The 26,092-nt window shown below is 35.4% G+C and overlaps 1 protein-coding gene across 2 annotated transcripts in view; it reads left to right on the top strand.

Annotated features, from left to right (window-relative positions):
* Positions 1 to 26,092, top strand: part of Mmp16 (matrix metallopeptidase 16) — a 280,678-nt gene that overhangs the window by 183,847 nt on the left and 70,739 nt on the right. For both annotated transcript variants that reach the window (XM_010605541.2, XM_033760297.1), the window contains 2 exons: positions 20,086 to 20,247; positions 22,449 to 22,660. In XM_010605541.2, the coding sequence (XP_010603843.1) occupies positions 20,086 to 20,247; positions 22,449 to 22,660 (374 nt within the window). The remainder of the gene's footprint in view (positions 1 to 20,085; positions 20,248 to 22,448; positions 22,661 to 26,092) is intronic.

The raw sequence follows: 26,092 nt of genomic DNA on the forward strand, positions 1-26,092 counted from the left end.
AAGCATTGCATATAGTTTCTATTTTTATTAGAATTGGTGACAGGTTTTTGAAGCTGGAATTTTCTAATTAGCTAAATACAAAGCATGTGTTATCTAATAATTTAAATTTGTTTATTTACATGTACTTTTTTCCCCACAAATATTTTATACTTTCATACACCAATATCTTGCTTTTTTGTAGTGTTGGAGGCTTTACTTTTATTTGTATTTACATTTTAATTCATTTAAAATTAAAAGTTGTGCTTACTGTCTGCATACCTATGCATTACAGTCTCTTGTGTTACTTTTACATAGTTTACTTGAAGATTATATCACAACATGAAGGTCTGCAGGACACAAAATGATAAGCGAATATAATATGTTAGATCATAGTGAGAACTTGAGAAAGGAAATGTTTTATATTGACTTTTATGATAGCAATCATACTGTTAAAGTTCCAAGTGTGTTTAATTCTCCATCATTATTTTATGCTCTGATTTTGCTTGTCTACGGATTTGTCTACTGAACCTTAAGTTACTTATCTGAAAATGCATCTACATAATCTTTTCTTTAAGGATCCAGAGCAAAATCTTTAGATTATTCATTATTTTATGAATAATGTGACTCAACTGACAGAACAAAATGGAAAATGTATGCTGCAGAAATCAACAAATATCCTGTCTCATTCAATAAATTTCAGTTTCACTGTCACTAACCCTTACAGCAGAACAGTAACTGAGGAGGGTTTATGCAAACTCTCAATGTGAGGGAGAAAATGAAGACACTTCTGTAGTTTTACATGATTACTGGGAGAACAGTTCTAAGTACAAACTTTTTTTCAGAATTTAGAAAATCAGGCTTCTCTATGAATTTTTTTATTTCTGCATCATTCTGAAACATGGCATATTATAAAGCTAATAATTATTTCCCAGAACCAAATTTATTCATGTTAACAATAGGGTAATTTAGTGAGATTATTCTTTTTTATATGTTTATGTAGCATGAAATTTTAAGACAGTGTAGGAATAAAATTCATCGGACTTTAGATTACTTGTTATTATTGCGGACAAGTTAAAGAGTCTAAGTGTTGAAAGGGAGAGAAAAATGCTGACTTTGAAGATTGTAGACCTGGGTTAAAATCAGGCTGTCAGCTTCTTTATAGAGAAAACGATAGTGGAACTACCTCTTACATGATTATTACAATGTGTGTGAGTACCTAGTATATTGTTTATGCCTAAGAATTGCTCCCCTATTACTAGAGTAGGCAGCGCCAAGATGGTGACCACAGTCCTTCTCCTTGGTACCGCGACCTTGTGTCATTTCCTGTCCCTAAATATAAACTTGTCAAAGCAATTTGTATCTACCTAATACAACATGGAAGAATGGATGGTAAACTGCTCCCAGGATAAGACTATAGATGAGTGCGGCTTCCATCTCAGGAGGCCTTTCTCTTATCTGTCGCTGTGGAGGAAGTTAGATGTCCTGTAAAGAGGATGTGTCGTTATTCAGATGGTGGCACACGCCTGTAACCTCAGCTACTTAGTGGGCTAAAGCAGGGGAAGACAAGGTCAAGACCAGTCTGGGCAACATAGTGAGTCTGGGACCCAAGGAAAACAAGACAAAACAAAATAAAACCCCCTGGCCGACATGAAAAGAGCAAGTGTGTTGAGAACCATGTCTCTGCCCAACAGGTAGCCAAATTCAAGATTTATCAGTACTAATTTATTAGCATTTGAGGCAGAACTGCTTCTAGTCAAATCTTTCAACAGTTCCCACACATGTCAACTGCATCCTTATGAAAAATGTTGATTTTAATCAACTCAGATTCCTGGCCACGGAAATTGTGAGATAATAAATGGCTTTTGTTTTTAACCTTCTCATTTGTCATGCAGCAATGATTCCATTTAATCCTTTCTTTGTTGAAGTTACTGCATTTACAAAGAAAAATTGAAAACTCATTTCTTTTTTATTAGTAAAAGCCTGTGGTACATAATAAATGCATTTATCATGGAGAATTGGTGCACATATACATTTCGTATTTTTTACTTCCCCTTTCCCTCCTCTCTCACCTGCTTCTCCCATTTTATGATCCTTTTCCCATCTCCTCAAAGACATTTTTGTAAGGTTTTTCTAGTATTAAAATTTATAATTGCAAACATATAAATTTTTTAATTTCCCACTTTTTTAACAAAAGTGACTAATTTAGTAGAATATAAGAAAAATTCTCTCCAAAGCTAAAAATAGTTTTGGTAAATATCACCACTCTGGCGTTAGTAGTAGGATGTGATATCACTTTGTTGGTAGGATGGCTAAAGAAACAGCAGGCCAAGGCCCGAGGGAGCATTTGAGAAGAGCCAAGGTGGTTTCAAAGAGCACCACTATATCTGGAGAAGATGTAACCCTCCCAGTAAAAAGTGATGTGATATGAAGAAGAGAATCATTCTTCTATTGTTCAAATATCCTTCCTTAACACTGGCTGGCAAGGGTTTTTTGTTCTCATTCAAGCAGATACTAAAACTTTTAGCAACGGAAGAAGACGGGCAAGTGCTTTGCAGCATTTATGTATATTATGTATCAGCATGAAGAAGGAGAAAAGGGCAAAAGTTTAATAGAATTAGGGAAAAAATTAAGAATTAAGTATGCATCGGCACGTAGTATAGATGGGTGTAAGAGCAGAGCTTCAGCCAGGATATGGAGGGATATTTTAAATGAGTAACTCGAATGAAGAAATCATTTTGGAATTTTGAGTAGCAGAGTATACTGTAATGGTAGTGATATTTTATGGTAGTGATATTTTATTAAGACCCCATTGATTTGTGTATATGTTATAGTGGAGTACTGTTGGTTTCTCAGAGGTTTTTGTATCTCCTTTAGGTAAAATGTATTCTTGGTTAGGCATACATTGAAAAAATAATTCTCGCTCTTTTTTATTAAAACTCATAAACAGGCTGGTGGTCATGGTGGCGAATGCCTGTAATCCCAGAACTCAGGGAGATGAGGCAGGATTGTTCCTATGAGTTCAAGACCAGCCTGGGCCAAATAGTGAGTTTAAGGCCAGTCTGAACTATATAGCTAGACCCTGCCAAAAAACAAAAACAAACAAAAAACTGATAGAAACAAACAATCCACAAACAAACATGAAAGCAAATGATACTCTTAGGCATAAGCATTGTTCTCTCCTTTTGCATTTATGTTATAAGCTTGTATTGATATCTTTACTTTAGCTTATGTGATGAAGTTTACTCAAAATACATTTCTCTGTGTGTTTACACATGTCTGTGTGTATACACATGTTTACAATAAATATTCAGCACAGAAAAGAAGACTTTGGTTTCAAACTTGAGTACATACTTGCCTGTACCTCTTACCAAATCTTAAGTTATTTATTCCAAACCTTTGCTTTTTCACATATTATTTTGTCTAAATTATATCGAATTAAAAGGATTTTCATGAGGATTACATTTTGGGCTGTAGTGGCTACTCAATGCATGTTAAATTTCATTCCTTTTTCACAAATGAGAAACAGATTCCCAATTAATTAGATCTTTTGAGGTTAAACTTTCAGTTCCTAGAGATTCGTCTTTGAAATGCTTATAGCAATGGAACATAATGAAATGTTTTCTTCACATTCTTGTGATTATATGATTTTTATGCAAAAATTCAAAAATTTTATATTTTTGGCATAAATGTGTTAAAGGACAATTAAAAATAAAACCAACATCAGAATCAGGGGTTTATATATCTTGACTTTTTAAAGTCAGTATTTCTAATACATTTTAAAGTTTCCTGTTTGCTAGAAAAAATTTCCAAATTACAATGAAGTTACTGTATGATTTTATTTTCATAAAGTCTCTAAAACAGTCATGAAACATAAATGCTTTATTCATTGCTTTACTTACAAAATGCACACAGAGACACATACAACTTTGACAAGACACACATAGACATTTAGGTTATGGTTTCCTTCCAAGTCATGAATCCTAGAAAGAAAACATTTTTCAGAACATTGAAATTCTTAACTATGTTTCCAACAGAATATTCTGCCAACTCTTAAGCTAAAAACCCTGGACTCTCATATATTTGTTTATTTTAAAATGAGACATTTTGCTAAACCTCATTTGAAATAATTTAAATATGAGTTTTAATCATATAATATGTTTAATAAATACTACACTGATGCACAGAATGTTTATTATTAAAAAAAGAAATGTCTTTTGCTTTTCACTTCCATTTTTATCCCGCTATTTCAGTTTCAGCACTCTAAAAAAAGTAAAGAAAAGCAGATAAGGAAGGGATTTAGATGACATCATATCCTTCTGCAAGATACAGAAATACTTCTCAAAATTTGCTGTGTGAATACTAAGTCAATCAAGCATTTTTTTATTTTATTTGAGTGTGTTTTACACACACACACACACACACACACAAGCTTAATATTCACTGCTTTACTAAAACACTTGCAATAATCTGGCTGACCTCACCATTAATACTTACTATCTAAATAATTATTAGATCTGTGATGTTTCATTTGTTAGTCATACATGAAGGATAATATATTGATAAAACAAAATTTTACATTTTTCTCTTAGAACACAGACATGAACCTTAATCACTGTTTTGAAAAGAGAATTTGTAGGAAGGCAAACACATTTGCCTTTGCTTATTAACATCAGTATTTTAATCAAGTTGAGAGATTTTATTTAAAATAACTGTTTTCTTGGTTCCAATCCTGTTGATAGTTACTTTTCCCTCATTGCTGAGATAAAATATCTGACCCTCACAAGTTAAGAGAGGAAAGATTTATTTGGCTTGCAGTTTGTAGAGGTTTCAAGACAAAGTTAGCAGGCTTCAAGGCAGAGTGTCAGGCAAAGACAGTAAAAGCAGCAAGGGAATGGCAGTCATTCTGCCTGCTTTATTTCATCCAGACTACTTAGGGCAGGTAGCACTCACACCCTTAATCATAGTGCTCTTGGTCCTAGCATTGTACCATGAACCAATCCCAGTATCACACACTCTAGATCCAGCAACCTCTGAAAAAGCCCTTCCTATCACTTGCATGAGGCTTTCAGGGACATCTGGACACAAGCCATAACAGATCTCCAGCACCACAAAATAAAATGATATAAAATAAAATAAAATAAAATAACTCTTGTGCGAGAAATGCTCCATGTGTTGACTTTATGTTCTAGCTAATCACTATATAAGCCAGACGAATAAATTAATGCTAGTTTTTCTCCTGTTAAACATAATGTTCACAGTGTCCTAAAAAGATATAGAACCTCAATATATTATATATTACAGATAATGTAGATGTAGTATGTATATAATATATGCATTAATAGAAATCCTACTATAAAATATATGAATATAATAAGCTCCTAAGGTTATAATTGTTTCAATATTTTGCACAGGTATTTTGGTTTTGTTCTACTTGAGAATACCTTCTTGAAAAGACAGGCTAGAGAGAAGTGGAGTTGCTATAGTGAAAAATAAAAAATGAACAGACTCCTCAAAAATATTTAAAAGCCCACTTTAAAAAACAAAAGCAAAATCAGATTCTTTTGAGTAGCATTTCAGTTAGAAGAAACAGTGAAACCATCAGGATCTTAGAATGAAACTGTCATGTTTTTTATACTATGTACCTTCTGATGTGTGACTTACATATTAACGTTTTAGGAAAATACATTTGTTGTAAGTTAATAAATCTCTGAAAAAATACTTGAACACGGATGAGTTTTGTTTGCTGTTGCTATTTTTTCCCATGAAAATAGAAAATTGTTCACACTTAAACCAATGGGTCTGTAACGTGTAATGTGATGCAAACGAATTATCAATTGGCAATGAACTGAAGAAAGGAAAATTTGAAAAAAAATACCCTAAATTTATATTCTCCCCAGCTTTTAAATTCTGTAATTCTTTAACCTGCCTTTGCTTTCAGAAACCAAGCAGTTATACTTGAATATAGGTCAGTTGTTTCTGCCCGTGTCAACACATACAGGTATAGAGAAACGTGTTGTATGGATCTGTGCTAAAGGCCGTGTATACCCACTCTCACGCCTCCAGACACAAAAACCCATTCAGGCCTTTCTGTGACATCGTTGCACTTGATTTCTTGTTAATTCACCCTTGTGACATTCCTCACTTGAACATCCCTCTGTGAGGGACTCTGTTCTAGTCCTCAAAAGCTAGTGATTTTGACCTAACCATCCTCCAGGTTTTGTTTCCTTCAGGATGTGAAAATGAACAAGGAAGGTACCTGGGTCTGTGAAGGTTCCCAGATGAGCCCCGCTATATCTCGTCTCCTAAAGTGCATGCCGTCTGCAGTCCAAAGGCATTTTCCCAACATTTCCCTAAGACTGTATACTCATGACTATATTAATAAATGCAGAGTGGAGGTTAATCAACTTGATCAGGCCACCTACATTTACTTATTGGACTAATCTAGATGAGGCTCCTACTTTCTCATAGAGACTAAACCCATCTGTGCTGAGGTTCATGTCAGGCTCCTGAAAGAAAGACATTCTAGAATTGTAATACTGCCAAGTCTGGCAAATGATTTACATTTTGTCAATGTAAAATAACAACTCTGTAAGGACATGAGAAATGGTGTGTTCTCACTGTGCCCTGGAACATTAAAGATATATACTGAAAGATATGTACTCGCATGGCAGAGGTTGCATGAAATAGTCACAGAACAAAAGGAAGTCATAAACAAATATACTTACCAATTATTTTGGTGGAATCTTCAGGTAGGTGGGCTATGTACAGCAAGGCAAAGAAATGCTTTTCAGATTTCAGATGTTTTCATTTTGCAGAGAACCCAAGGACATTCTGCCACTAAGCTATATTCCTATAACCACCCCCATTTCTTTTCTTTTGAGATAGGTTCTCACTAAATTGCTTAGTTAGCAATCAAACTTGTCCTCCCCCTGCCTCACAAGGGCAGAGATTCTAGGCACTGCTACCACAGATGACTTAATATGTTGTCTCTCTCTCTCTCTCTCTCTCTCTCATCTGTGTGTGTGTGTGTGTGTGTGTGTGTGTGTGTGTGTGTGTGTGAGACCATCTAACTGTCTTTACCTTGTCCAGGTTGGGTGCAAAAGCATGATCTTCCAGCCTCAGCTTCCCAGAATTCTGGGATTACAGGAGTTTGGGTCACCATCCTCAGATCAGATGTTAGATCTTGCTTAGCTTTAGAATATATGGAGCCCAAAGGTCAGCTAAATTTAGGACCTATTCTCGGAAGATAAGCTTGTCTGTTAGTCACATAATGTTGATAAATAGCTGCTAAAGGGCATTAGAGAGCCCAGCATACTTTTGGCTCTTAACTAACAATGTTCCACCTCTTCACAACTGCAATGTTCTAGTCAGGCAAGGATAAGCAATATGGAGAATATTTTCTTTCTTTCTTTGTTTACTTTGTGTTTTGTTTTGTTTTGTGGCTTTGGGAATTGAATCCAGAGAACAGTAAGCTATAGCACTATCCATTTTTCCTATATTTTGATGCAAGTTCTTACTAAATTGTTTAGGCTTATTTCAGATTTGCAATCCTCCTGCCTCAGCCTCTTCAGTAGTTGAGATTAGAGTCATGAAATATCATGCTGAGCTAGTTCTGCAGGATCTTTACTACAGATACATCTTCCTCAGAGGTGAAAACATTAGTTCACATGTCTCAGATGATAAAGAAAAAAACCCCTGAAAATTAAAATAAATTCTAAGTTTTGCTATTGATAGCAATAATGAGAATAAATAATGAGAGGTTCGCATGAAACTTGGCTACTCAAAGGTTATGACCAACTCTATTTTACTAATGAAAAATAACAAAATTCAAAAACTACTTTAATCATTCCACCACTCAAGTACTTCCTGCCCCAGAGACCATCATTTCCCCTTCCCTTCTTTAGCACCTTAGCCCAGATCCTCAGCTCTTAGGAGCACTGCCATATGGAAGCCCTCTTCTAATTGCTGCCTTTTTCTGTGGCCACATCTTCACTCCAAAACCCTTGCATACTAAGGCCATAGCACCGATATCATTTCAGTATCACACTCAGTCCTGTACTCTCTTGTCTCCAAGTATTGGTCATGCTTTTAAAACTAACATTCAAAGTTTCCTAAAGCTTGATCAAATGTCTCATCTGGTCACTTACAGCACTGATGCACTAGTTTTGCTGAAGTCAGAGTTGATATATACTAACTCCTGTTCTGAGAGATCTGTTCTGGCACAATGCGCCAGATCTTCAGTATTTTCCACACAATTATTACCTGCCTTAAAAGTTTGTTTTAGTAAGTTTATTACAAGAATATAAACAGTAGTACCGGCTGTAGCTGTTGTTGTTTCTGAAACTACCACTCTTCCAACACTAAACTGTATCTTAGGCACTGTCCAAAATATTTATTTAAATTATCAGCAACACTGTAAAGTGGTGTTAGATAAATTTAACAAGTGAAGAAAGTGAAATGTGGCCAAGTTAATAATGTACAAAATTGTATACAAACTAGTGAGGCTTTCAGATGAGCTTGTATTATTCGTCTTTGTATATACTTAAGGTGCACAATGTGGGGACTTGTGTTTAAATTGTGAGATGAATGTAATAATCAAGTGAATTCACACATCCATCACCTCACATAGTTCTTTCATTTATTTTTTTTTGGTGGTGAGAATACATAAGATTATTCTCTTAGCAACTTAAAAATAATACTATACTGTTGATTAGAATCACCATGCTGTTCACTAAACCTCCATAACTTACTTATTATATAATTGAGAGTTTATACCTGGGTTTGTCTTAAAGAACTTAAGTGAGGTAAAAGTAACTCCATAATGATATACAGCACTTTGCTAATGCCTTCATGTCTCTTGGGATAAGGTCTCAGAGTCTCTGAGAGAGCTCCCAACCAGTGAACTAAATTCTCAGTTCCTTAAGAAACAATAAAGACCCTGGATGATAATCATTAGAATCCTCAATGCTCATATTTCTAGAACACAGTAGAAAAATCAAATATATGCCACGATTAATTATTAATAGTTCAATTATTCTATAAGTATTTTCTTGCACATGATAGGTAATTAGTAATTTTCAAAAATGAATATTGCTATACACATACTTTGTAGTATCCAAGTAAGAATATATTTAAAAAATTCAAATCAGTTCTTAAAAATTGGCTCTGCAGTTTATTCTGTGATGATTGTTAATAAGTAGTCACTAACGTCAATCTTTCTTTGCACCAGCTGCAGAAAGGCAAACAGGCCTCCAGAATCATCCTGACCAATCAGACACAGGTGCCCAGGGCAAGGGAGGCACTGAGGAAGCATTCAGAAACAAACAACATGGCACACAGCTGAAAATGTCTTTAGAAACTTAATGGAGCTTAACAGGAGAAGAAACAGAAAAATCCTTGTTTCTGTCACTGTGCAGTCAACCATATCCCAACTAACTTTCTTTCAGAAAGACTTTTTTTTAAATTAAGAGAAGACATGTCTAATTCCCTAAGTATAGATTTCACAACCAAATTATAGCCTAAAGGACTCGTAAGTGTATTTTGCCATTGATTATCCAAGTATTTTTCTAAGTTTTCCAGTTTACCTGGCTAACATACACCTGTTATTTTAATTACACTGATTTATTCTAAATATTTATTTAATTAAAAAGTGTAAATGTTTGGTATTTAAATGCTTTAAAGATATTTTTACTGGTTTGATGAGACCTATCAGATGGCAATTTATTTCCCTCATATTTTAAGTACCCAGAGTTTAATTGGACCTTATTAGTGTAAACTAGTGACATGCTTCAAACTTTCAAACACATTTACAAGGGAGCTCAAAGAATATGCTTTGAGATAGAATTTTTTAAATGAAAGTCCATGTATTCAAACTTTCTCCTGATTATGGCAATGCCATTTCCTCCTTTGCTGAAAGTATCTGTGCTCAAAAGACTTTTAAACTTAACAAAAAGAAACAATGAAAGTGATTTAAAAATTTTGAGCTGCCAGAATTGTTCTGAGGAAGTGCAATTGTTACTGTATTAGAACTAAATTGCTATCTCCACACATTTCCTACATGGAATTTTTAGCTCCTTGAGATAGCATAATATTTTGGGGGATAAATAGGTTAGAGGAGATCATGAGGGTAGGAGCTACTTGCTGAGTCCCAAGAGAGCTTTCTTTCTTCCTCTGTCCACAGTGGCAGAGAGCAGAGGATACTTCTGTAAGTCGGGAGGACATTCCTTTCTAAAACGTGACCATGCTGGTTACCTGTTTTCAAGTTTTCAGCACCAGGAACCATGCAAAAATAGATTTGTATCGTATACGCCATGCAGTTTGTGGTATTTTGTTATGTAATCCCTAACAGGCAGGTAAATAGCTTTAATATGTTCCCATTGGCTTGAACCAGTTGTGCTACATGTATGACTGTCCCATTGGGCATCTTGTAACCAGCACTTTATTGGTCTTTTTACTAATACACTTAATAAATAGCTACCCAATGGGACAGTCATGCTGTTCCATTGGTGATTGAAGTTGCCCAGCCGTGAGATAATATGAATGAAGGCCCCGTGGTGATTGTGTTAAATAATTAATTTTAGCATTAATTTACTGGAAAAAATACTATCATTGAAGACCCTAGAAAGAGTCTAATGCAGCAACTCTTTTCTTTCAACAGGTAGCTTGACAGGGTGGCTCTTGTCTCCTGGGATATACACTCTCGACCCATGAAAGGAAATTTGGGGCTGAGAAAAAAGTAGAGCAATACACTTGATCAGCGCACTGTGTTTTGGACTGTGGGCCCAGACTACACAGGAATTACATATGTCTCTGTCACTTACTGTGTAACTCTGCTTAGATCAAAGAATCTGTGAAAAATCTAAATTTTCTCATCTTTAAAATGGTTATAATAATAAATCCTAACTAATACGGAAGTAGATTATCAAATACATATAAAGTACCTAGTACTCTATGAGGAGAATGACTATTAATGCCTATTTCTCTTTGATGCTTTTATTATATTATTTTATAGATTATCCTTCCTTTGATACTTCAAATGCTTGTACAAAGTAATAGTACAGAACACACACACACACACACACACACACACACACAAAACACTTTTAAATTCTGAGTATATGTGAAAATAAGTAAGATTTGGCACCAAACAAAGCTCAATAAAATTCATCTAACACATATGTGGGTTCTGTGTGTAACTGTAACTTCATTGCAATGTATTTGCCCGTCAGTGGTATGCAGCTAATCAACGTTGCAATGACAAACTTGTTTCATAGTAGAGTATATCTAACTTAGTTAAAGAAAGTGTCCGGAGGAGAAGCCAGGGCCTCATTCTTTAGTCTTTGGAAGCCCCCAAACAGAGGAAGAGTGCTGAGGGCAAGGACAGTAACCAGGCAGAAGGTAAGAAGATGCCACCAAGCCCTTGAGGGAGTGGAGAATGCATAGAAGAGTAGAAGTGTCAGAAAGAGACTACCCAAGATCAATTTCTCTGAGCTTCTATCTTACAGAACAAAATGCCAAATACTTCTGTGTACCTGAGTAGTCAGGATATGAATTCCACCTCTATATTTCATATGTGCTTCCTGATTAAAGTTCTATAGCCTCTGAAAGCATTTTTGGAAAAGTGGGAGTAATAAACCATAGGTTGTAGGATGGGTATATGGCTCATTGGTATAGTGCATTTGCAAGGCTCTCTATTTGATCCCAAGCACTGCATAAACAAACATAAACTATAGTTCATGGTGGATAAGTAACACAGTGGATCATCAAACACGCTCAAAAGAAGTCTTTTTTTTTTTTCTTGCACACTTTTCAGACCTCTCTACCCAATTCCCGGGAGCAGGGCCTTCTTTTCAGTAAAGCGAAAAGGATGAAAAGTGCAGCTGTGGTATCAAATGTTACAAGCCCCCAAATCAAAAATCCAAAGTCAGAATTTGCAGCTCCACTTCTGGAATATTTTAGTCCCAGATTTTCCTTCAGACTTTGGGTTACTGCCATACCCTTCAGTTTACATAGGGGTGGTTGCATTGCACAATATTTATGCCCCATGCTACAGAGCAGCTGACTTTCTACTAAAGTCTTTTTGATTATTCTTTCCTATCTACTAACCCTAACTCAGTGGGAGGAGTTAGAGTGTTACACTATGGCATATCAATGATATTTTGATGCAAAAAATGATCAACTTAAAACAACAAACTTTTATTATTTCACTTATTTCAGAAGGCAAGGAATCCACAGGCAGTTTAACTGGGTGGTTTCACTGAGAGCAACTCAATATATACCCTTGTTGACAGGGATGCAATCATCGAAGGGGTTGGAGATTGTACTTCCAAGCTCACACACAGGGTTGGTGACAGATGCCTCAATTCATCACCATGTGGGGCCTTTGAAGGCCAATTTGCACAACATGGCCACTGATTTCTCTAAGAGAGATTAATGAGCAACATGAGAAGAGGTAGGGATGAAGGGATGAGTAGAGAGCAAGGGGGAGGCTGATAAGGAAACATCTCATAGGTGTATTTTATGATTTAACCTTGAAAGTCAAATACCATAAAGTCTTCCATATACCTCTGCAGAAACCATATACAACCCCGACGTAATGTAAATGTAAAGGCCAAAAGATAGGCATCATTGGGGCCATCATTGAGGCTCGCATCTTTCTACATATGCTTCAAGTCTTGTCACGAAATAAATCCATTATATGCATAAGTTTAGAAAGGTGAGGATCAGGAAAAGCCTTCTGCCCTGTCCATTTCCTAAGCACTAAAGAAATTTCTACTAACCAAAGATTGGTGGCAATTTCTGTTTTAATTCTAGATGTTGCTTTTGCAATATCAGATTTAAATATTTGCAGTTATATATCTGTTTAAATCTGTTGCTCATGGAAGGCTTCTAGAGGAAGTGACTTTGGTTTTCATTTTCAAGAATAAGATTTTGTAAAAATCACAAAGGCAAACTGCAAGATACTAACAGGTAAAATACAGAGTTTTCATCAAGTTTCAGGAGACACCATATAAGATACTACCAATTTTACAAAGCTCAAACATCAAGAGAAACAATAATTTTTTGAAGCATACATATTTGATGAAATCTCAAATACAAAAGCAAAGGAATGAGAAATTCATTAATTTATCTGTAGAGTGAATGAGGAAGCCAAAGTTGGGACAAGACAAAGAAACAGGTAGATTCAACAGGGTTGCTGGTCAAATAGTTGAGTAGGCTTATACAATTACAAATGAAAAAAATCCAACAATTTTTATGTATGAAATAGTATATAGTCATTTTTTAACATTCAGCATATGTCAGAAGAGGAAACAGCATATGCAAATGTGTGAAGGGGTAAAAGAGCTTGGAATAAAATATAGACATAATTATGACAAGAAAATGATAAATAATGCATTATCTTTCATGATACACACTTCAGTATTCTGAAATTATATCGGAGTATACAAAGGAAAGGAGATTAGAGATACAATTAGGAGCCACAAATCCAAAATTCAAAATCTTGCAAAAGAAGCAAGTACTATTTCTGTACGAAGAACCAAGAGGCTGATTTCGCTTTGTTGCTTGCATGGTGATAAGATCAAGGCATATTAGAATTGAGAATCTCAAATAATGTGAATTAATGATAAGTTACAGAAGCAGTTATTATTTTCATTGCTCAGAAAGAGGTCTGATGCATTTTAATTGTCTAAAACTCATCATGTGCCAACAACTTTTGTGTCTAGTAGAATTCAAATCATAGGGCGGTCGGTGCTTTATTTAACAACTTACCCTTTTAAAGTATTGTGAAGCTCTGAGTAATGTTTAATTACATTATTGCCAATCATTTGAAGCATGGTAATTACTTTGAGCCCTTGGCCAGCATTTCTGATTTAAAGTGCTGTGGCATACTTCTTAGGTCATAAGTTCATATTCTGATCCTACTAACTTTCTTGTAAAGCCTTACTTTATTCCTGAGAGAAAGCATGACTCTACCCATTAGAAATGGTGATTAAGAGATACTTAAATCATTTGATGAGAATAGATACAGGGCATGAAATTACTTTGGCTCTTATGACCTGATTGCTCTTATGTCTGTTTTATTTTTATCGTTTTGTTTTCTCTTATTAGCCAAGAAAAAAAGCTGTGACCAAGAGATTATTTTCCTGTGAAAGATCTGATGATATGAAATACCTTTGATGATTCTGCTGGGCTCTTAGCCAAGACTTTCGTGGGTGACTGAAAGCACTATTTGTCTGCCGAAGTTGAGAGTTAGTTCCTAAGTGTTTATCTAGGAACAGCACTCAGTGTATTTTCTTTTCTAATGAGGGGACCTGACCTGGGACATACAGAGGAAGTGTTGAAGGCTGAACTTTTCTTTTTTTCTCTTGAAGAAAAAAAGAAGTATCTTTTGTAAAGCCACATTACGACTTTTCTGACCAAGAAGTTGTATCTGTTTTAATAAAAGAAGGCTCTGCAACTCTAAGGCTACATTCAGAACAAGATCTTTTTGCTCAGTTCTGATATGACCTTCTGTTCATGGTAAAACTCAATGCTGACTTTTGGAGTTTTTGCTCTAGGTTTAATGTTTGATCTTCATTAGTCTTTTGTCAGCTTTGACAGATCTTTGTTTTGCCAGTAGATCTGCCCTTGGTAAGAGTTCCCTTTTCCTCTCAGCCCAAGGGAAATACAATCCAGCTAAAGTTTACCTGTATTTTCCAAGCGAGGCAGGCTCAGAAGATGTCCAAATACTTACACCTCCTGCCCATCTTCTTAACCCTTACTTAACATTTGGGATGGCAATCAGATTCATTCTGAAGGCATTGGCTAGGTTAAATGGCACTTAAATGTGTCTGTGATTGGAAATCAAAAAAGTTTCTCATTCTGGAGCTGAGGTTACAAATTCTGCATCTGCCAATTACTGTAGTGTCTTTTCTTTTCCATATTCCTCTCACCTATGACTATACTGTGAGACAAAATCCTTAGAAATCTTTTCCCTAAATTGCATAATTGCAAACCTATTCATCATGTAGTTTTCATGTTTCTGTATGAAATAACTGTCTCCTGTTCTTGTTCCTCCTATGACTAGACTACTGCCTAGATGGGCTTCAATAACCATTGTTCACTTGTTTTCCACTCCAAATATTGATATTTAAAACCCTTTTTATATATCCCTCTGAACCCTGGATTCCCAGGTCTTGATTTTCTATTGTCTGACCTTCTGGACATCTTTTTCTCATGTCTCATTCCCTGCAACCATTATAAAACTCATCTCATAATACTGAATGAAATCAAACTTACTGTGCATCACCCAGAAACGTTGGTATCCTGTGTTCTCTTTTTTGCGACCTGTAAACTCAAGTATCTGCTGCCATTTCTTGAACGATTAGTGATGGACAATGCTGGGCACTTTTAGTTCCTTGTCACAAGCCACAAAAGTATACTGACCTTCTCAGAAAGTTTCTCATTTCCAAGTTTTTCTCTTCCAAATCCGTGCATGATGGTTGTGGGGGTTCACCAAAACTTGTTCTCTACTCCTCAAATTCAGATTAGCCACTCCCTGGAAAGTTATCTATTCTATCAAATTCATTTAATCATCTAACATAGGCCAGGCAACACTTTCAGAATTGAGGACACTAAGGTACTGAACTTCAGTTTCAGTCTTCAAAGCCAAAATGTACTGAGCAAGTTTGTCAGCAGATAATGAAAATAAAATGCAACTGTTATGATGGGTACACAGAGGGACTATGGGAAGGAATGTGACAGAGAGAGCACATGAAAATGTCCCCCTTCAAAGAGCAGGTCATAGAGAATGCAGCATTTGAACAGTCATGGCAAGTCTGACAAGATGTGCATACAGCATTCTAGGGAGGGAAAAGCAACTGTAGAAAGACAATTTGTGCATACATCCTCATGATTGAACAAGCATGTATCTATGGCTGGGGAAAAGTTCACACAAGGGAAAAATGAGATATGATATGGGAGAGGTGGGAGACTTCTCTTTGAACATTCTTGGTTAACTTGTGGAGAAATCTGGGATTATATTCTAGGTCATGGGAAAATGACAGTAATTTAAGCAAACACAAGTCTGAGAAGTTATCTTTTCTATCACCATACATTTGTCCTACCATACCCCACTATAATATCACTCCTTGTTTTCTCTTTAAGCCATGCTCTTTAATTCATTTTAACAAGCCACAAAAGTACTTAAGGTGATAATAATCTCCTATACTTGGTATAGTACCTAATTAATTTATCCCCTTGCCACGATCTATATTAATCACCACAGGAACCACAGGATACCACTTACCTCATGGCCTCTAATTTCCATATCACTTGAGCATTGTTATTTTTGCTTTCATTTCCTTTCCTCTCTATCTTCTGATTCTTTTCATGTCAGAGTAGTTCCAAGTCATCCATCATCAAAATCCCTTCAAGCATCAACTTCTCTTGAGCACATGTCCTTTAGGTTTCCTGTGCAGCTCAATATAGGCTCTCCCTGGATTATATTCTTCCCCTTACATTATTATGAACTGTTTTCTCCTCCATATTCCTTCTACCACAAGGCTAGACTCATGGTTCATCTGCTCTTTTCCTCTTTAATTATACATCCAGATTATTCTTCCATCTCCTCCCATAAAATCACCAAGTTTTCATGATTTTTGTTAAATTTTCCAATCCACTCTCTCTTTGCTATACTTTATACTCAATTCACCCTCCCAACTTTGATGATTTTTATCTCCTGTATCAACCCCCCGTTCTCTAATTCTACCCTTGATTTAATTTTTGGTCTTTTCAAGATCATGTACACATATTTTTCCCAATGTCCTGACCTCTCACTTATTAAATCTCCTCTCCAATGACTTAATATTCTACCTTAATTCAAAGGCTTCCTCCTATAGCTATTCTCTTGACATTGTTTATAAATCTCAGTTACAAATATCCATTATAAGTACCACTGCTCAACTTTTCAGGTCATGCCGAAGAATATCACCACTCAAATTACCTTTGATTAACTCAGAATTTGAGTTGATCTTCAATTATTTCATTATCTTATTATTTTCCTTTCTCATCCCATGATATTACCATCTTTTTCCTTGCAGGACACAAATACCAGAGTGAGTAAAAAAAGAAAAGTCCCTACTTAATATCATAGTTTCTTTGTCTGTCTTGCTTCTTTCTATATCCAATGGTTAATACCAAAACTCAGGTGAAATCACATCTACTAACTCAGTACCTGTATAAACATAATTAAATGAGGCAGGACTAGAAAAATGCAGCCACATAGTTAATCAATTTCACTTTAAATTCTTGATCATGAATGTTCTCTGGAAATAATTATGTAGTTTCTTATATATTCTGGCCAATTCTCCTTATAACTCCTCTACATAAATATTTCATACTTCTCTTACCTTTTTTCCTTCATGGTGTTCTCTTAGTTGGTATTTTCCTATTTCAATAAGCAGAATAAAAAATTCACACAATTTACCACCTCTACTTTTACCAACCTACTTGAAGCTTTCTTAAATGCTACCCTTTCTTCTGTTCCTAGAGTTGATCTGTGCGTGCTTCTAACTTCCAATCCATGTGTTTTATCCTAAATATGCTCGTCTATCCTAACTTTATACTTCTAGTCTACAATTACCCAAGTTCCTTTGGCATATATCCAATTGTATTTGACATCCCCACTTATCGGACATTTAAAAATAATCTCTGAGTTAACACTAAAAAAACAGAGCTTCTGATTATACTCTGTACCTCTCCACTTCCCATCCTGTTGCCAAGCGCGCGCGTGAGCACACACACACACACACACGCACACAGAGTACTTTCTAAGGCAGTCTTCTCTACATCAGTAATTGTAATTTCATTCTTCCAGTTGGCTGGGCCGAAACTTAGGGTTATCTTTGGCCTTATTCTTTTCTCCTGAAGCTCATGACTCTTCCTCCAGTGTATCAAGAATCATACAGTGCTGTCTGTTTCCAGTGCTGCCACTTTGATCCAGCCCTATGGCATTTTTGCCTGAATTATCTCAGCAACTCCAGATCTTGATTATGCTGCTTCCCTTGTCCCTTGCTGTCTATTCTCTCAAGACTAATTGCCAATGATCCTGTGAAAGTGGACGTTACATGATGTTACTTGCCTCTTGAAAAAATTTCAGTGGTTCTTAATTTAGAAGCCAAACTCTGAGCATTATCTAATGTACCACATATGCTGTAGCCCAGATTTCTCTGCCCTCAAAATCTGTATCATCTGTTGCTCCTTATCACTTGTAGTATACAACATACTTCATTTTTCTATCTTCTTTCTTTCCATTCTCCTCTGTTACAATTTAAATGCTAAGAAGGCAAAGTTTTTATTTGTTTGTTTGTTTACTATTATATTTTCAATCCTAGATATGTGCCTCATACACAGTAGGCATGCAAGAAATGGTCGTGGAATGGATGAATAACTTAATGAATGAAATTTATTTTCACATGACAATATTACTTAATCTGTTGTGCACACTAATAGCCATGTGATTTACTGTAGTAATTAAAATATATCTCTGGAAACAGACAGGGAAGTGTGAATACAACTCTTCCTTATTATATAAGCTTCCAGAATTTACATAATGTCTCCAGGCCTTGTTTTCTCATTTTAAAAATGGAGCTAAGAAGAGTAACTGGGTGACTCACAGGATTGTTACAAGAATTAAATGAGAAAATGCAGGTAAAATATTTATAATGCCTAAGGCCTAGTTAGTAAGCTTTCAGTAGATCATCTATAGTTACTGTAATATAATTGCCTGCATTTTTTGGTGTCTTGGTTTTCATTAAGTAGCATAAAAAGAGAAGATGTGAAGGCCGAAAATGGTGATTTCTTTTTTTAAAATCTTGAATTTGTTTCATACCAGTAGTTAATTAATTGTTCTTTGACAGTCAGGTAATTCCCTGGAAATGTCTCAGTGGTGCAGTGTCAGTGTGCTAATGTCTATAAAGAGCCAGGCCCATGATCTCATCCATTTCTCTATGGCAGTTCACTCCAGAGTGGAAAACATGTTGGTTATTTACCTGGCACTGTGTTTAAAAATTAGAGCTCTGTAGGGAATTACCACAGTGAATTATAAAAATAGTTGAAAAGGGATTTTCCTTGAAATGATATTCATTTGAAATTATTTGCATTGGTGGCAAGTACTCCATAATCATCAGCAATCATGTTAACTTTCCACTTCACCATGTAACAATCCTACTCCATCCTCACATGCTCCAATTGAATTTTCAGAATTAACAAGTATGACTGCAGGACCATCTTATTCATAGTATGTTTAGTTAGGATGATCCAGGAGACAAGACACAGAAGACATCAGCAGGGCATTAACTGCCCTAAGCCACTTTGGGTATATGCAGAATTTTCAGTAATACTGTGCAAATTTACAGCAAAGATTTTTGAGGGGACACAACAATTTTGAGATCAATGTATTTTGTTAATATTGTATTTAGTTGATGAGAATTGGTATTTATACAAGTAGAACTGGAATTCCAGTTAGTGTGACTGCTAGAAGTTAGATTTTTGTTTTAATCTTCTGCATTTCTTTATTCTCTGAATTTGTGGATAGCAACAAGATAAAGCCTTGGTCTCATAGTCAAATGACTTGACTCCCAGTTACAACTGTATAAGTATTAGGATCTGCTGTTCTAAACATGCACATCCTCTGTGCCTAATTTACTCATCTGTATAGAAGTATAGATTATATCTTCTCTGTGTTTTTTACAGAGTTGATAGAATTATGTTATGTGTAAATAATAATTCCTATTTTACATATGAAGGTTATAAAAGTTAGATATTATGTACCATGTACTTTATAATTGGAAGGATATTTTAAAGGCAGTACAGTATTATCAATTTCTAATTCTGCTGGTTTTTCTTCACCTTTTATTGGTTCTTCCCTTCCATTTTCTGAAACTTTATGATTTCACCATCACCACCTTTTTCTAATATGAAGGATGAAGGATATTGAATTTTACTAGTAGGAATACCATGATAAAATCATCCAAAGTTTGTTGGGTGGCATCTTGATGGCACTAAATTGCTCTTGTCAGTTCCTTGCTTGGGTATCACTAATTTCTGTTCTTGTCATTTGCACAGGAAATGACTTATTTCTGGTAGCAGTTCACGAATTGGGACATGCTTTGGGCCTGGAGCATTCCAATGACCCTACTGCCATCATGGCTCCGTTTTACCAGTACATGGAAACAGACAACTTCAAACTTCCTAATGATGATTTGCAGGGCATTCAGAAGATATATGGTAGGTTGCCATTGTTTCTGTCTGGACAATCCTACAGTAAAATCCAGAATTCATTGTCTGCTTTCTTCTGTGAAATAGGTACTCTAAATATGTGAGGCAGAGAAAACTTGAAGAAAAGTATCTGTGCCACTGGAAAAATTTTGTCAATTCAGTTTTTCTGGTAACAATCTCAGAGATCTTAGTGTGTAGATTATGGGAAGAACTTAAGCACTGATGCGATTTTCATTTTGAATTGTTTGATACTTGGAATTATACTAAAGATTTAATTAGCTTACATATTTAAAATTCAAGTCAAGATATAAAATAAATGAAGATAATAAGGTAAATATAACAGCAGTTAGGAATGTAGTACTTTCATAGATGCTGAGACCAGATTGGTACCAGATTGGCTCAAAATGCCTGAGATTTGATATTAAATAGTTCCCAGACAGAGCATTTTTGAAAGTCAGAAAAGTACTTTTTGTACTTTCTATGTAATATTTTGTACTATCTATATAATAGATATAACAAATTGACCTCAAATTCAGATCATTACTGATGCAGAGTGAAAGTTAACCAGCCAGGGAGTAAAAGTTGTAGTCCAAAACAAATTTTAATATAGTGATATTATTTTTATTTATGGGATTCACATAGTAAGTGCAAATTAAAATGGATAAAACTATCCTGCATATTTACTGTAATCTTAACTCCTTCTATATCACGATTGACCTTTATAAAGACATTTATTTCACACATAATTGTTAAGAACATGACATTTATAATTTACATATAACAAGCATGCTTTACTAAATTAATGAAGTGAAGCTTTCATTTTTACAATACAAAGACAAATGTGTGCTATCTTATGTTAATATCGAGTATCCAGAAGATGTCATTTGCATTTTTAAACAGTATAATTCAAGTTCACTAATTTCTTTTGTGTTCATTAGTTTCTCAATTTTACTACATGAGCATTATCTCAGAGTTAAAATAGATTTGAAAAAAAGATCAACTTTTCTGCTGCTTTTTATCTTGGTGAGGTACTGAAAAGAGACATGTCTAGAACAGAACACTAAGTAGCTCCGATGTTCAGTTAAGCTCTCCTACACCTATGTGTGTGACATCGGAAACTCCTCTTGCGTGGTGGGCTGAAAGAATCTCTTTTTCATGACATCATGAGTTAGTAGTCTAGACTATTTGATTTTGAAAACCTAAATTCCCTGAGGAAAGATGCTTAACATCTGTACCAAATTACATGTATAAACTTTGGCTTGATTTAGAAGCCTCTTTTTGGAAATACTTCTCCACATTAATATACTGGTGGTATTTTTTCTCATTGAGTTTATTGGTACATTTTAGGTATACAGTACAGTTACATTCATTGTTGGGATCTTGTACCTTTACATGACAGGTCTTGGTTCTCATTTTGTCCCCTTGTCCCTTCCCTCCCTTCACCCCCTCCTCCCCTCCTCATTTACAAACACTTTATTTCCATTTTTTCATTTTCTCCTATTTTTTCTTTTCCCTTATTAGCTTTCCCTTACCCTTCACACTTTCCCTACACCTTTAGCCCCTTTCTTCCTATTTCACATTGTCAATTATCTCATTAGGATCTTATGTACTATTATAGTTTTTCACATAATGGTGGTATTGGTATTTTTAAATCAATTGGTGTTTCAGATTCAATATGTAAATAAAACATGCATCTAGCAATTTGACCTGCATTTCATTAGAAGAAAATAGTGAAATAGTAAAAGATTAGAAAATACTTAGAAATAGAATGTAGTATAGACTTTGATGAGAGATCATATTTTAAAAAGTTGCAGAAAATCATTTTCTGTACAAATTCAGGATTAACTTTGGTGAAACTTATTCCCAAACTCATTTTCCTTTCTTTATTATTTACGTACCACCCACTTCCAACAAAAGATTTGATAGCAGTTTTCCAATAAGGACTGTGGAGAAGCTATTTAAAAAATGAACAGAGAAAACCTGGTTACTTGGTTTCAGAATCTAGTGTGATGTGCAGAATCTGCCATACACTTGGAGGTGTTTTCGTGGTGGTTAAGATGGTTCGTTTATTCAGAAAATAAAAGATCTTAACGTCCTCTTCACTTGCTTAGTTTGTGACTTCTTCTGATAAGTGGCTGTGCTCTTTGGCATATTTTCCAGCACTATTTCAGTTTGAAGTGAGCCAAGCACTGTCCTTGTGTTTTCAAAAGGTCCACCTGACAAGATCCCTCCACCTACAAGACCTCTACCAACAGTGCCCCCACACCGCTCCATTCCTCCAGTGGACCCGAGGAGAAATGACAGGCCGAAGCCTCCTCGGCCTCCCACCGGCAGACCTGCCTACCCTGGAGCCAAGCCCAACATCTGTGACGGGAACTTTAACACGCTAGCTATTCTTCGCCGTGAGATGTTTGTTTTCAAGGTAGGAGGCTGTGTGTGTGTTTTTTTTAATGGTAGATCAAGTGTCTAGTTGCTTTAGAAAACAAGTTCTAATTCATTCTAACATTATCTTCCCAAGCCTCTCACAGTTAGAAAGCTCCAAAAAATCATCCTAAAAACTAGTGCACAAATGGGCTTAAATGTCTAGCAGAAGATTGCTGTAATATTCTATTTGGGGAATGCATTTATGTCAGCAGAAGCTAAAATGCCTAGAAATGTGAGGGTGAGAAAAATGCTGCATGTTATGAAGAGATAGCATAATTTAGATCATGAATAGGAACTAATAAGGATGATTTGCTTGGGAGCTTAGTCGCTTCAAGGAACACTGCAGCTATTGTATCTTTGGTTTACCCACCTTTATGTGCTCTGTAGAATGTCATTTGATAATTATTGCATCATTTTTAGGATAAGTATCGATCATTTTGTTTGGAATCTACTGGTAATCAGTTGAGTTAAATCTCCTCTATGAAAATATCACTGATTTCAAAAATATATATATAAATGTTATTTTCTTTAGTTAGGCATGTATATCTACCTAATTTACATTAGTTTTTGAAAGATTACCAGCTAAAATTAATTCTACATTTGCTAAATATATTTCTTAGTATCACTGGATTTCCAAGCACTATGTATCAAGTGTACATTATATGATGTTGAGAGGTGAATAGACTCTAATAGTAAAAATTAATTTTCTCCCTCAATATTTGTAAACTGACTTAAAAATTAAGGAGGTAAGTAAATTTGAGTTCTTGCATTAGAGTATTAAAATAGGCACATTTTATGAATATTGTCCACTCAGAGTAAAATAATGTGCTTTCACTTTTGGTGGACATGAATCAATACATAATGAAATATTGTCCTACTTATACAAAATTTCCTGTCTACCAAAGCAGTACTTTAAAATTATAGATTTCATATAATTAATTTTAAGGAGGCAAAGTACTCTATTTCCTTTATGGAAATGTAACATCTGGGTTTGATATAGTATACACAAGGCCACTATGCTTTCTATAAAAAATCAATGAATTTCTTCAAATATATGAATAATTTTTTTAATCCTATAGCTGCCCTGAAATGCTTAGATATCACCATTCAATTTCAAGTAGGCTAATAAAGTCAAATTTAAAGAGTAAAGAAAAAATACATATATTAGTTAATATATCAATCCTCAATGTAGCTACATTCAAAGTACCTTGTAAAAACAAAAATGAGTAAATTCCTTGTTTATCATGCAAGACACTAGATGAAAATTGATTTTATTGTTTTGGCTGAAAATTTTTACATTGCAGTTTTATACTTGGACAGCATAGCAGCATGGTGAAATCACTAAAGTGTCAACTTTTTCTAAGAATACGATGTGAAACTAACTCTAGATGCCTTCTTTCTCATTATTCCTGTCTACCTAAAAAGGTTGTTCTTCCAGGGTAATGGTATGTTCATATCTAGCAATCAATTTCACAGGCAGGTGGCTGCCAAGTATGGTTATGAAGAACCTCATCATTCACACTCAAGTTAATGGCCACTATTTTAAGTCAAAACACATATCTAAAAACGTAAAGAACTCTCTAAACACTCAGGTCCTCTTAGACTGCTTTAATCAAAATTCCCTATAAGACTGAGTCATTCACTTTTATTTTTAGTTCTCCATTCTCATTCTAAGATTAATTTCTGTTGGAGATAAATTATACGGTAAGTGTTATATTATTAGTTTCCACCTGCCCAACGTCCTCTAACCTCGTAGTTTTTGTATTCATCTCACCTTTCATATAATTAGTATACATGTCTTATTAGGAACCAAGAATGTGTGACTAGAAGCTAACCTTCCTGTCTTTAGAGAGCTCGTGTTTCAGAAATGAAGACAAACATTAATCTAAATACTTTTAGGAAACAATAGTAAAAGTTATGACATTGAAACAAAGAAAAGTACTGAGGACTAATAAAATGAGAGGTTTCTCTGAGATAGAAATTGTGATTAATTTTGAGATTGATTGGAATTTTCTAGGCATATTAAGGAAATGAGTAGGGTAGCAAAATTTGCCTATCGAGGGAGTGGAGGTGGACATAATACTCTAGTGCTGAGTGCAAAAATTTACATATATACAATATTGGATGAAAGGAAAGAAAACATAATTCAGGGTTACCTGCTCTTTGTTAACACCTGCTCTTAGTTGCCACAGATGGAGTCACTAACAGGCACAAATGTTAGTCAGATATATGTAATCTCTAAAACTCATAATAACAGTACAAGTTTGACATGACTGTTTTATAAATGAGAAAGATGAGAATCAATAAAATTAAGACATTAGGCCAAATCAAATGCCTGTGAATAGTAGTAGTCAAGCACAGGTCTACTTGATTCCAAAACCCGTGTCTTTCTCACTAAGCATTGTTGCTGTACCTAAAAAATTAGGAAAAATTTCCAAAGAGTTGAAAATGGTAAATATTCAAGAAATACTTATTGTGCTCCTGCTGTGTTCCATAGATACTATTTTAAGCATTAGCAAAGTAACAGGGCACAAAGTAGGTTAGTCTCTGGTTTCTCTGGGCTGCCTTTGAGTTTTCTGGGTAGACAGGTGAGGAGGGGGCTTGGCACACGTGCTCTCCCTGTGAATGTCGTGGCAGGATCTGAGAATACACTATGGAGCACTGAAATGCTGCTTTTCCTTATAGCCGACTACTGTTCTTCCCTAACTTCTCTCTCTATACCTAGTTAATCTAGAGTACTGTCACCTCTAAATGTATGTCAGTGGGTTTCTGGTAACAGGATCAAGTCCATAGGCTTAAGTCCATTTGCTTATGGCTGACCAAATCAAAGGAGGCCATTCATACTGGTGAAAAGCAAAAAACTTACTCAAAGCTAGTGCTATGGAGAGGGAGGGGCCTCATTTGCCTCAAATCAATGCCTCACTGTGAACAGATGTGTTAGGGTCTTTTATAGCAAGGAACAATGGGAGAGGAGATACAGTGAGACATTAGACATGTCCAGGCTTGTTCCATTCCCCCCTGAACCCCAGCTTTTTCCTCCTTCCCTGGGCAAATAAAATAGGATGTTGACCAACTAGTTCCAGGATCTGCATATTCTGTTCATTCATCTGGGCTCAGGAAAGATAGATGCGTGGTTATCCCCTCACACTGATGATTCAACTTGTCTCTAAAGAGAAAAATCCCTAATAAAGTTCATTTTGCCATGCCAATTACAATTGCTCTGTATCTGGTTTTCGTATCTGAAACTGTTCTCTGCTGAACTATCATTTGAAATCCTGCATTTTTAGTTTTCCTGTACCACCTTCCATATTTTTTGCCCCTTGTTGACTATCTTTCAGACTGATTTATGAATGCCCATCCTTTGATCCTCTTACTTATGTGGGTTGATTTTCTCTTTTTCTTTATTACAAACTGTTTTCAAGCCAGAAGC

The sequence above is a fragment of the Fukomys damarensis genome, unplaced genomic scaffold, assembly GCF_012274545.1.
Source record: "Fukomys damarensis isolate Sample0158 unplaced genomic scaffold, DMR_v1.0_HiC HiC_scaffold_5, whole genome shotgun sequence".
NCBI lineage: Eukaryota > Metazoa > Chordata > Mammalia > Rodentia > Bathyergidae > Fukomys > Fukomys damarensis.